The sequence below is a fragment of the Lagenorhynchus albirostris genome, chromosome 3 (genome assembly GCF_949774975.1).
Source record: "Lagenorhynchus albirostris chromosome 3, mLagAlb1.1, whole genome shotgun sequence".
Taxonomy (NCBI): Eukaryota; Metazoa; Chordata; class Mammalia; order Artiodactyla; family Delphinidae; genus Lagenorhynchus; species Lagenorhynchus albirostris.
The window spans coordinates 31,415,386-31,428,097 of record NC_083097.1 but is presented as its reverse complement, the minus strand read 5'-3'; the positions used below and the strand labels follow the sequence as shown (position 1 = coordinate 31,428,097).

General features: G+C 44.7%; 1 protein-coding gene across 3 annotated transcripts in view; it reads right to left on the bottom strand.

Annotated features, from left to right (window-relative positions):
* EGFLAM (EGF like, fibronectin type III and laminin G domains) overlaps nucleotides 1–12,712 on the bottom strand; it is a 171,125-nt gene that overhangs the window by 107,203 nt on the left and 51,210 nt on the right. For all 3 annotated transcript variants that reach the window (XM_060146979.1, XM_060146977.1, XM_060146978.1), the window contains exons 3-5: nucleotides 12,208–12,291; nucleotides 9,196–9,222; nucleotides 648–765 (exon numbers count right to left, since the gene is read on the bottom strand). In XM_060146979.1, the coding sequence (XP_060002962.1) occupies nucleotides 648–765; nucleotides 9,196–9,222; nucleotides 12,208–12,291 (229 nt within the window). The remainder of the gene's footprint in view (nucleotides 1–647; nucleotides 766–9,195; nucleotides 9,223–12,207; nucleotides 12,292–12,712) is intronic.

The following is a 12,712-nucleotide window of genomic DNA, read 5'->3' as shown; positions in this document are numbered from 1 at the left end:
TCTCTTCCTAGCAAAACCCTATGCAGGTTTCAAACACCGGGCCAAATATATGGTTCTTTCTGAAAGGCTCCCTGAGTCTTGGGGTGGAGAACGCGCTCCTTCTGAGTGCTTCCAGAGCCAGCTGGGCGGACCTCGGATGCACTGGATCTACCTGCCTACCATGTGCCTCTCCCTCCACAAGGAGCTCCTATGAGCAACAATGTCTTCAAGCCACTTTTGTCCCCCAGTGTCCAGCGCAGACCACCTCAATGAGCCTTTGTTGGGTTCCGCTGGCCTCTAAGATCTCTTCTCGCACTCCCCTTCCTCGCCTTCTTAACTCCCACTTACTTAATTCCCACTTAGCAGTCATGTCCTCAGGGAGTCCTTATCGAACCCCTATATCGGATCTTACAACGGAAGATCTTACAGCGCCATGGGAAGTACTTCTCACTATCCGCGGCCACACGTTAATTAGATAATGTCCTGACCCACGCCACTCAGTTCTGAGAGGGCAGGGGCTGTGCCTGTTTTTGTTCACCACTGAATTCCCAGAGCCTAGCATAGCACAGTGCCTGGTACACAATAGGTCCTCACTGATATACTGAATGAAGGAATGAATGAATAGCACCCATCACTTTCTTCTTATTAATGAATTGAACGCATTTTACCTTGGAGCAAAGTGGTAATGTGCCGAGGAGAGCTAAGCCGCCCTTTGCCAGTCTGGCTGTAAGCTGCCACGCTTACTCGGTATTCAGTGCCTGGTTTCAAATCTCCGATCACTTCCTCCTGTAAATGACCAAACAGGAAATGTGTCAATGATCAGAAGTTCTTTTGAGGCAAACCAGACAATCTCATGAGGGTTGCATCTTGAGGCCCCTGTGAAATTTGCTTGGGAGATTGTTTTGTTTTCTCTAGGATTGGTCAAGTTTTTTAATTTGCAAAGAGGAAAACACCATGACATATTTCCCAAGACTAATGAATTATCCTTTATTGGAATCAATGCACTGTCATAGGACTGGGACTCATCCACCCTATCAGATGTCGCTCATAACATCTGAGTTCTTCAGTGAGAGGACTAGGCTGCTGGAATTCAGGTAACAATCTTTTCCAGGGTTAGAATCCCCCAGTTCTTTCTTTCCACTTGCATATCACAGATGCTCAGGGACTAGCCACGACAGCAAATTGAGGTTCTTGATTTATATCCACAAAGTAGGGACTCAAACTTTGGTTCTCAAATTTTAAACTGCCTCAGAATCACCAGGAGGGCTTCTTAAAACAAATTGCTAAGCCTGGCCCGCAAAGTTTCAGATTCAGTAAATCTGGGAAGGGGTCTGAAAATTTGCATTCCTAAAAAGTTCCCAAGTGATGCTGCTGGTGATTTCATCAACGCCCACATGGAGAACCACTAGGACTGATGATGGAAGTGTGTGTGAACTTCACCTGCACAAACAGCCTGGACCAAAAAGTCCCAGCTGAAGATGACTTGCCCCATCTTGAGACTACAGTACCAAATAGTAAGTGGGAGCCTGGTGCCCCTGGTCCCAGTACACTGTAGTGGAAAGGATACTGACTTTGGAATCAATCAGTCCTGGGCTTGAATTCTGACTCTGCCACGTATTGCTAGCTATGGCCTTGATATTAAATTCCCTGAGCCTTAGTTTCTTCCTCTGTAAAATGGGGATGATGTATAACTATCTTGCATGGTTACAACATTTGGGATAATGTATGTAAAGTAGCTGACACCAAGGATGTCCTCAGGAAACAGGATTGTAATGATTATTGTCTTAGGCATGTGAAACCCTTCTTTTTCCCTACTTACGTAGGTTCCACCTTCTCTGAGGCCAAAATCTTCCCCTTGACAGCTGACCACACAGAACTGATATTACCCTACCAAGTGTTGTGCCACTAAAGTAGCACTTATACATATTAAAAATTATTACTATTTCTCCCATGGAATCGCAAGCCACTTGAAAGCATGTGCCTTGTCTTATATTTCTTCACAACATCCTCTGCAAATGATTAAACATTCACTGTTGCTAAGGAGAACTAATCAACTGATCGACAAAACTTTTAAAAAGATTCAACAAATAGTTATTGAATACTTACTACAGAAGTTCTTAACCCTGAAAACACAGTAGAATCACTCGAAGATCTAAAAAAAATACCAGTGCTAGATTCCACTCCAGACCACTTAAATCAGAACCTCTGGGGGGCAGAGCCCGGGTGTCAGTTTGTTTTAAGTTCCCCAGGTGACGCTAATATGGGCAGCCAGGTTTGTGAACCACTGGTCTAGGGCTTGGTTCACCTCCTGGCCTCTGAACTCCATCTGTCTACCCTCCTCTCTTTCTCCTGTATCTCCAACCTCTCCTTTATCTACCTGATGCTTCCCTAAGTATTTACTGTGCTCAAGTCTCTCTTATCTTAGACAATCAATTATTCCCCACCGTGCATGTGCCCCTGTCTCCTCTCCAGAGATGCAACCTTCTTAAAGAAGTTGTCTCTACCTTCTCACCTCCTATTCACTCCTCAACTTGCTCCCGTCTGGCCTCTCCTCACTGCGAACAACTGAGATGTTCCTACCAAAGTCACCACAACAACTCTGCAGTCCACCCAGTGGGAATGTCTCCATCTTTACCTGACTATTTGCAGCTTTCAATACTGTTGCCCACCCTTGCTTCTGAAATCCCTTGGTTTCCTTGGAAACTGTGACTTCTCCTCCATGTCTCCTTCTACTTCTCTTGTTGCTCCTTCCAAGTATCCTCCACCCACTTCCCATTCTCTGCTGGCCCCTTAGGTGTTGGTCTTTCCCAGAAGTTCACCCCTCACCATCTCCTCTCACTCTGTAGCCTTGCTTAGGTAAGCTCATCTACCACTCCCTTAGCTCCTAGCACCTTTGAATGACATCTCCCACCATCTCCAGCTCTAACCTGCCTCTTGATCTCCAGACATGGGTTTGTGACTGCCTCTTGAACTTCTCTACCCAGCAACTACCATACAACTCAAGTTCAACATAACCAAAGCTCAACTAACCATCCCTATTCTGACTACCAAAAACAAAATGAAAAAGTGCTTCACCCTTTGTGTTCTCTCTCTCATTACCTAAACCAGAAATTCTCAACACTCCGCTCTCTATGTTCACCACCCCTCCTCCCTAACCACCATTCAATCAGTTACCAATACTCTTTCGTATCACTTGAATCTGTTTATGTCATTTTATCCTCACAGCCATTTAAGTCCAAGTCCTCATAATGATGACAATGGCTCTGACTCTCTTGGCCACCAACACTTCCTGCACATCCAATCCGTACTCCACACTGCTAAGTTATTTTCCTGAACCCAAATCTGATCATGTCACTTCCACTTACAATAGCATCTTTGCATCCCCTGTTTACCCTTCCAGCATCATCTCATGCCACCTCCCTTCCTTACATTCTACATTCCAGTCATACTTAAGGACTTGGCAGGGCTCACATTTATGCCATTCAATTCCTTGCCTCTGGGCCTTTGAACTGGCTGTTCCCTCTCCATGGAATGTCCTTCTCCCTGCTCCTGCCTGGCTCACCCCTGCTCATCCTTCATGACTCAGTTCAACTAAGACATTACCTCATTTCTCTGACCCCCTAGCCCCCAGTCTGTTAGGCGTTCCTCCTCTATGCTTCCCTGGCGTCCTTGGTGTACCTCAATCATAGCAACACTCGCCTTATACTGTAATTGTCTGTTTACTGGTCATCTTCTCCCCACCTGCTTGAGGGCAGGAAGCAAGTTCTTATTCCTCTGGCATCCCAAAGCTTAGCATTATCCGACATGTAGCAAATGCTCAAACAGTGCTTTTTGATGAATGAATAAATGAACTACTGAGTGAATGAAAAAAATCAAACCAAGATGTAGGATATAAACAGATTACCTCATCAAGAACCAACTTCTCCTACTGACCCCTCCAACTTGATTAACAGCATCTGTATCTCTGCCCCAGACCCCGGTTAGTAACCCCAGAGACAAGACTGACTGCCTCTTACCCACCTCCCTCCAGCCACCTCCACTTGCCTTTCAGACCTGTTCCCTTCTTCTGCTTCCCTTGAATCCTTACTTGGGCCATTTCTACAGCCTCCAAGAGAGTGTCTGTCTCCAATTTTCCCTTCCTTCTCTCTCCCCCTGACTGCATCCTACATATAACTGCACAAGGGGTCTCTGCTGAACATATGGTCCTGCTTTCACAGCTCCCTGTCCCCCATCCTCACCCCTGCTCTAATACTCTCCATCTGTGCATCCTAGTTCCACCATCTGTCTCCTGGTTTCATTTCAAGTTGGGTGGTTAGGAGGCTGGGGGCCCCAAGTGTATACAAGACTCCTGTTTCCTTCCTCTCCCAACTGCCCCTCCCAGGTTTTTCCCAAGGAAGCGGAATCACACTTTCAAACCAACCCAATGCTCTCACAGCCTTTGCTGTAGAATCCCTTCCTCCTGTGACGTCATTACACTGTATGAAGTACAGGGGTAGTGGTGTGGTTTCATAGATTACTGGAGATATTAGATATGCGCCAATACCAAATACAGATACCATCAGTTACCACTTATTGAGTGTTTTCTCTGTTCCAGGAACATATGTAGCCTGAGCCTTCCATCAGGCCTATGAGGTAGGTGTCACTCTTATTTTCACTTCCAGAGGAGAAAACTGAATCTCTGAAAAGTGAATGATCTGCTCAAGGCTGTATATTTATTAAGCGGCAAAGTGGGGATTTGAATCCTACTTTGTTTGACTCCAGGGACCAAGTTCTAATTGGATAATACATGAATGAAAAATATTAAATAATATTTAAATAAAAAATTCTTATCATAAACACTGAAGACCAGATAATTATTTTATCTATAAACATGGAAATTTATGTATCTGCAATTTAAAAGTGATCACTGAAAACCAAGGGAAACTACACTTGTAGAAGTTCTTAATGTGGATTAAAAAACAACTAATCTTTTTGTTTGAAGATCAGTGCTACCTTTAGCCCAGGTATATTCTGAGAGGTGGAGGGTCACCCTCCCAGAAGCTAACTATTTCCAGTCTTTTCTGGTGTCTTTTCCTGAGCTGACAGGCTGGTAGATTAGCATAAGAGAGCAAGGGTCAAGGGGACTGAGTAGTTGGGGTCATAAAAAGAGGGGTTGGATTCAATGATTTAACTGTCACTTCTTCCTCCAATATCTCTCCTTCCAAATGGAATCTCTCAGAATAGTGTGACTTGTGATAACCCTTGAATTTTTTAGTAAAATGCTGCACAATTCCACAAGTCTTTCTATTTCTGTCCTTAAATGTCTTATGGCCACTACTTCAGCCTTCATCAAACTAGATAAGATGCTAAAAATACCCTTTTCAAAGTAGAAAAAGTGTTTTTTTTACCTTGTGGAAGTTTGAAAATGAGTCAAAATATTTATCTCTCTTGGACCTATTTCTGCACAAGATGGTGAGAAACAAAGTCAGAGAAATTGCTTTCTTGGGGTAGAAGCCAGAGTGAATTCCACAGTCTCCTCTGGCCCCTTCCATACTTTTTGTGGGGGGGGGCAGGGAGCAAAGTTGGGTGCATTGCTGCAAAATAACCCTACTTTGTGTCCCTTTCTGAAATACAAAACCCCTTCCAAAGGTTGCCTCCTTTGTCTTTTAACACCACCAGTGGCTGTCATGTGATCAGAAAATTTATATTTGTAGAAGATAAAAGCAAGGCTAGTTGGTTAGTTCACTGAGCCCAGGAAGAAAGTTCCAACAACTTTACAACCAAGTGAGCAATTCCCCAGGACACTTGCCTCCCTCACAGACTACCAGAAGCAACCAACTTTTATCTTATGATCGTATAATCATAAGATAATCATAACTTATACTCCATTATGGAATTTATAAAATCCTTGTGTACCAGTGCCACTTTAATTCTCACAACAGCTCTGAGATGTCAGTCTTATCCTCCTCATTTTATAGATGATGAAACTGGACCCAGAAAGTTTATATAACTACACTCTAGGCGGGGCAAGAATGGGTCTGGTTTCACTGATAAAATGCATGACTTAATATGCTTCCAATTGCCTGACTCAAGACGGAGTACATCTAATCCTCAGGCTAGCACCTTGTTTTTCAGATGTCCAACTGCCTTTTCCGTGTCTACTGCACCAGATCTATTCCCTCCATTCACAGTCTGTGATAGGAATGACTCTCTGCCCCTAGTATCCATTCTCTCCTTTCTTGTAATAGAACCCCTGTACATTTCAGTTGGACCATGGCCACTCAAAGACTACATTTCCCAGCCTCCCTTGCAGCTAGATGTGACCATGTGACTAAATTCTGTCCAATAGGATGTGAGCAAAAACGCTGAGGGCGATTTCCCAATTATCCCTTCGATAGTAAATGATATGTTCCCTTTCCCCTTTTCCTCATCTTTTGGCTGGAATGTGGATGAGGCAGTAAGCTATTTTGGGTGATGGAGAGGCAGGCCAGAGGGGTTGGCAAAGCAATGAGATGGAAGAATCCTGGCACAAGGAAGCCACCAGAAGAGCCCTAAACTGTTTATATCCAGACCATTACATGACAGAACAAGAATGCACATCTTGTTAGGATCACTGTTATTTGGGGTTTGGGGACTGCTAAACTTTCATTCTAATTCATGCTAGACCCAATGTTCAAAAACAACCTGGACAGCTATGTAAGAGGAGCCCCTGAAAAGAATGGACTATTCTTAACTGAATCCCTGTTCACTTTGCCATGATGAAACCGTGCTGAATGGCTCTGAACTTAAATCTCTGACCTTGAATCAAACCTCACCTTTACCTGCTTCCATGCTGCACTTTTCTCCTACTGCTGGAAACCCAGGTGGTTTGTTTCCAGAAATGAAGCTGTATGTTGTCTTGTTCACTAGTCTGGACAAGTAGCCCCTACACCGGGAGGGCATCCAGTGAGCACAGCTAAGAGGAGGCATGAACTGGGACAGCACTGGACTAGGAGCCAGGAGACCCAGACTCTAGAGCCAAAGAGCTGTGTGGTTTTGGGGATGCCACTTAACTTCTCTGGGCCAAAGTTTCAACATGGAAATTCTACAATTCTTCTAAAATAACCTTCACTGGCAGCTAGTAACCTTGGGCTCAACTTCACAGTTGACTCTATAAGTTAAGTCTGTGTCTCAGCTGCCTTAGTAGAAGTTGGGAATATTTAGCATCATTAGATGGAAGGCACAGGGAAATAGAAAAGGGTTATCTTCCAAACAGCCTTCTTCCAAAGGTCCAGAGGAAGGCTTTGCAGGCCAGAGTGGAGGGATTTCCATTCCCTGAGTGGTCACAGAAACATAGAGTATTTTCCAGGGTTTTGCAAGAGGGGCAGCATTGGGGCTGGACAAATCTTCCTCGTACGGATCTACCCTGCATATGGCAGGAGAGTCAGAATCCCTGAAGCTTGTTCACTAGAATGCCCACACCTATTTCCACATGCCCACAGGGAACAAAGAATCCCCCAGTTGGCAACCATTACTAATTGGCCTCTTCATTTTATAGTCCAAGAGAGGTTCAAGGGGGTTCAGTGACCTTGCCCACAGTTACCCTTGCTCTAGTGACAGAGCTGGGACTAGATGCAAGTCTCATGATTCCTGTCTGCTTTATCCCTTAACCCTGGATAAGACCCAAATAGAATCACTATTGTGGGTCAGCCAGACCAGAGGACTCCAAAGCAGGGCGGTGGTGCATCCCCCTGAGAGAGCAAGACAACCTACTGAGATGTTGGAAGAAAACATAAGAACTTTCTACTTCTATTTTATCTCCTCCTTTACAATGCTGTGGGAGTTTATAATGTACACAATATATATATAGAGAGTAGCAGATGTATAATTTACAAATACATACATATACGTATATTGGTATATGTTCAAATATTTTTTAACTGATGGTATGCATGATCAAAAAGTGTTGAAGACCACCAGTTTAAGCATCCATTTCTATTTCTAACTCTAAAAACATCACCAAATTGTCCTGATTTGTTTTACTGTTTATTTTTCCGGGATGAAACCTGCTGGTTGTTCTTCTAAGAAAAGGTTAAGTGTCAAATGCTAATCAAATCAGAAGCCTTTATATAGGCAGACTATCAAAGAGTGCATCAGGATTCCACATAATCCACCAGGTTATTTTGGTCATTTCTTCAGTTGAATAGAACCAATCCTCTGTTCGGCATTCTTCCAGAAAGTCAATCAACCACGTTTAGGTGACCGGTTTTGTCTCATTGAGAAGGTCTAGGATTGTTAGAGGCAGTGAGGAAAGAAGAAGGAAAAGCGGGTGAAGGAGCTCCCCTCACACTGGGGCTCGCTAGTTGAAATATTTTCTCTCCTTTTCAACTTTTTTTTTTTTTTTTTGCGGTACGCGGGCCTCTCACTGTTGTGGCCTCTCCCATTGCGGAGCACAGGCTCCGGACGCGCAGGCTCAGCGGCCATGGCTCACGGGCCCAGCCACTCCATGGCATGTGGGATCTTCCTGGACCGGGGCACGAACCCGTGTCCCCTGCATCGGCAGGCGGACTCTCAACCACTGTGCCACCAGGGAAGCCCTCCTTTTCAACCTTTTTCACCTCGTCTTGGAACAGAACTTAAATTACTTCAACCTTTAAAAACGTTGCTCTTTACAAATAGCTCAATTTCATTTCTTTTTATGGCTGAGTAATATTCCATTGTATATATGTGCCACATCTTCTTTATCCATTCATCCGATGATGGGCACTTAGGCTGTTTCCATCTCCAGGCTATTGTAAATAGAGCTGCAATTTGGTACATTTTGGTACATGACTCTTTTTGAATATGTATAACTGATTCACTTTGTTATAAAGCAGAAACTAACACACCACTGTAAAGCAATTATACCCCAATAAAGATGTTTAAAGAAAAAAAGAAAAACACCTAGCAAGAAAGAAAATGTATGATGAGAAAAAAGAAATCTGGATTTCACACAAAAACAAAATTCCTTTCGAAAGTAAAACAAACAAACAAAACGTTGCTCTTAACCTTACTCTACCATGTGAGATAAAACAGTTTCTTTCTAAATGATTAAAAATTCACCCGGTATGCTCCGCGACTGCTGCTTCCACTAGAACCAAGCACTCTCCGTGGGCCTTAATCAGCGAGGGAGATGCAGAAAAATCAACATTTTGATGAAAAGAGACCCCCTGAATCCAGGGTTGGGGCAAGGGTTTAACTTTTTGAAAGCATACTTACAAAAATCATCTGATGATCCAATCGTCCCTGGAGAGGAGAAAAAACAAAACAATATGAAAAGGAAAGGAAAGGTTGCAGGAACTAAAACGAACTCATAGAGTAGCTGCCCTTCCACCACGTACAGCCAAGGGCAGCAAACACACACCTTGGCAATGTGATTTCTCTTGAACACTCACTCAGTTCTTATTCTGTGCCGCATGTGGTGCTGAGGGTTCTACGACCATGACCTTGTTTAATGCCCACAACATTAAAAGCTGCTGTTCTTGGGCAGCTTTTGGTCTTATTGAGAAAACCACATTTACCCTGATAAAACAATTAGAGAGCAACATGAGACCAGATGTCATTTACATGCCACTTACTAGACAGACTGAGGTCTGTAGGATGCTACAGGATGATGTGATGGAGTACAGAGGTTCCCAAACTTTCTCTGTTCATGGCACCATTAGTATCGCAGTATTATTTTACAGCACCTCTAATCTAGAAAAAATCCCTAATGGTTCCAGTTATTCAATAGTTATACCCAGAAGACTTGGTACTAGTAATTTACACAGATGTTTCTATTTCCCGTGCAAAGTTCAAATATTCCACAAGGCCCCTGTGAGTTTGCTGCAGAGCCCTGAAGCACACAGGCTGGGAACCACAGATACGCTATACGTGATATAGCTCCTTTTCCAGTTCCTGTTTTGTCGATGAGGAAACTGAGACCCAGTAAGGTTACCCAGCTGGCTTGTCGTCATACAGGAATCTGAATGCGAGTCATCTAAATCCAGAGCCCCCTCTGCTGTACCAGACCGCTCCCCTCCCCCTTCCTGACTTGCTGCCTTTATGTCCAGCCATCATTTCCTCTCTCCATGCTCTGTATTCTGCACCTCCCCTGCCCCTCTGCCCAAACACACAAGCCCACGAGCATGTACACACACATATGTGTTCATTCCCTCGGTTCAAACCATTTCTTTCGACTTGAATGACCCTCTCTCTCCTCTGCCTTTCCAGAAACTGCCCCTGCTTCAATTCTCAGCCCCCACTTTTACCTCTTGACCACTTGTTCCTATACTAATCTCTCCGTCTTCAAAACCTCAGTCTGTCTAGTAAGTGGCATGCAAATGACATCCGGTCTCATGTTGCTCTCTAATTGTTTTATCAGTGTAAATGTGGTTTTCTCAATGAGACCAAAAGCTGCCCAAGAACAGCCACAGTGTGTTATCTCGTGCTGGGTGGAGAGTAGCAACCGTGTAAGTTTGTTGAAATCGGCAAGGTAATCAAATGCTGTAATTTGCTAGCATATTCTAACACCTCGGTGTAGTTAATGGAGAGAATATGTTGAACATAAAGGCAACGGTTTATTTGCCACTCACAACAGTATAATTATTACACCCCCTTCATGGGAGAAAGTTGAGGTTTAGACAGTTTAAGTAGCTTTGGCCAAAGTTACCCAACCTGCAAGTGGAGGAAGGAGGTCTGGAAGCCCAGGGTGCCTGTCTCCCTTCCTGGCCTCTGCTTTCTGTTTGTACTGCAGTGGCCTTCCCAGAAATGCCAGAGTGTCGGGCCCGGATTCATGTAACGGGGCAGGATCTTGATTTCAGAGGCACCGTGCGGGGTCCAGGACCCCTGTCACCAGCACCGTGCCCTCTCTGCACAGGCTGTGCGTGAGCCACACTCACCGCAGGACAGGAGGCTGGGCAGCCGGGAACGCCGCTAGGGATGACGTCAGCCCCACGGTGGGGTCCAGGGGCTCACTGAAAGTTCCAGTGCCGTCAAGGGGAGATGGCACCCCAACCGGTGGTGGCCTAGGTGCAGCCAACCCGATCTCCCCACCTCAGGATAGACTAAACCACAGAGGCTGGGGCTGAGCGCTCCTGAGGCAAATGAGGGGTACTCAAGCAGAAGTCTGAGAATAAAAGCACCATGCAAAATACAAATAAGCCCAATATGTGCATCTCTTCTTTGAGTCATGAGAGCTTTGGTAAAAATAGCCAGAGCGGGACCCAGAATTCAGTCTCCCCTGGGCTTACAGTCAACCGTTACTTGCTAACGTACGGTTTGAAGAACGTTACTTCACCTCTCTGAGTCTCAGCATCCTTGTCAGGAAAATGAGGTCACAGTATAGTCGTGAAGACGAAATGGAAGAACAAATGTAAAAGCATGAGGGAGAGTGCCTGGCAGGTAACAGACTCTCAGGAAGTGACAGCTACTCATCATGGATGACAAATACGCTTCTAGATGCTGCGCCCCGCAGGCATTTACTAAATAGGAGTTACAAACACCACCTCTTCCTCCACCACCATTGTAGCTGTGGTATTCTGGGCACTGATGCTAACTCCTTGTAGAGCAATTAGAAAGGCTCTAGCCTGTAGAATAACTGTAGTAGAACGGGGAAGGAGGCGGAGAGCAAAAGAAAAGAAAACAGAATATGCCTAAGGCAGAGAAATCCACCCCAAGAGACCTTGACAGGAAACAGAAAAGAAATAGATGAAGAGCCAGCAACTGGTTAGTGGAAGGACAGGATGCCGGCTGGGGAAGAAAAATAAACAACTTGCACCGTTTGAATATACATTTCCAATTACACCTTCTGCATTGTATCTCCAGGGAGCTGAGAAGATACAAATGTGTCATATTTATTTATAAAGCTTTATTGGGATTTCAAAAAAAATCAGAATTGAATTTTATGGAGAAAAGAAGGGGAGAAAACAGCTGTAAGATAGCTGTTTTCTCGCAGGATAAATGGGGCGGGCTGAGTCCAGCATGGAAGCTGCCTTTCTGGAAGCTTTCCTCATATGGCTGCCTTTCTGGAGATACACATGCACGTGATGGGTTTATGGCCACGAAAGACGTTCTAAATTCCAAAGGACTATACAAACATTAGTTTTCATTGTTGTTGCTATTATTATTATTATTATTATTATTATACATTCATCAGCACATATACACACCAAATTAGAAATCCTTCCGAATATCAATGAAATGTCAACCAGGGATGTGCTTTTAGGAGGCTTCCAGGATGGAGCTACTCACCGTGGTCAGGGTATCCAGGCCGAGTGGCACACCGTGGGACCGCTCCTGCAGGGATTTATCTACGCCGACCTCAGAGTAAAAGACCTGGAAAAGATGCAGACATCCGGGTGAGAGCGGGGCCAGCACTTCTCCACCAGACCAAGGGCCTGTGGTTCGAACTGTACTCACAACCACAGCGGGTCCTGAGGCGCGCTGCCTCACCTCTCTCACACTAGTTCCTTGTCAGCAAACATCAGACATACCTGGCCAGGGTTGCAAACTCCTAAGCCTACAGAGACCCAGAGGAAGACACGGAGTAAAGTGGAATGGAGAGGGCTGGACCCGGCGCCTAGTATTTTCCCCGAAACCATGATTCTCTCAGGTAATCTTTCATTTTCCCACTTTTGATTCTACCTGAGTCTAGAAATCCATTTCTCTACTTTAAGATGACAACAGGACAAGGGTCATGATACATGGCTTCTCTCCCTTGGTGAAGGGGAGACAGGAGGGAATGGTGGGTCTGGGG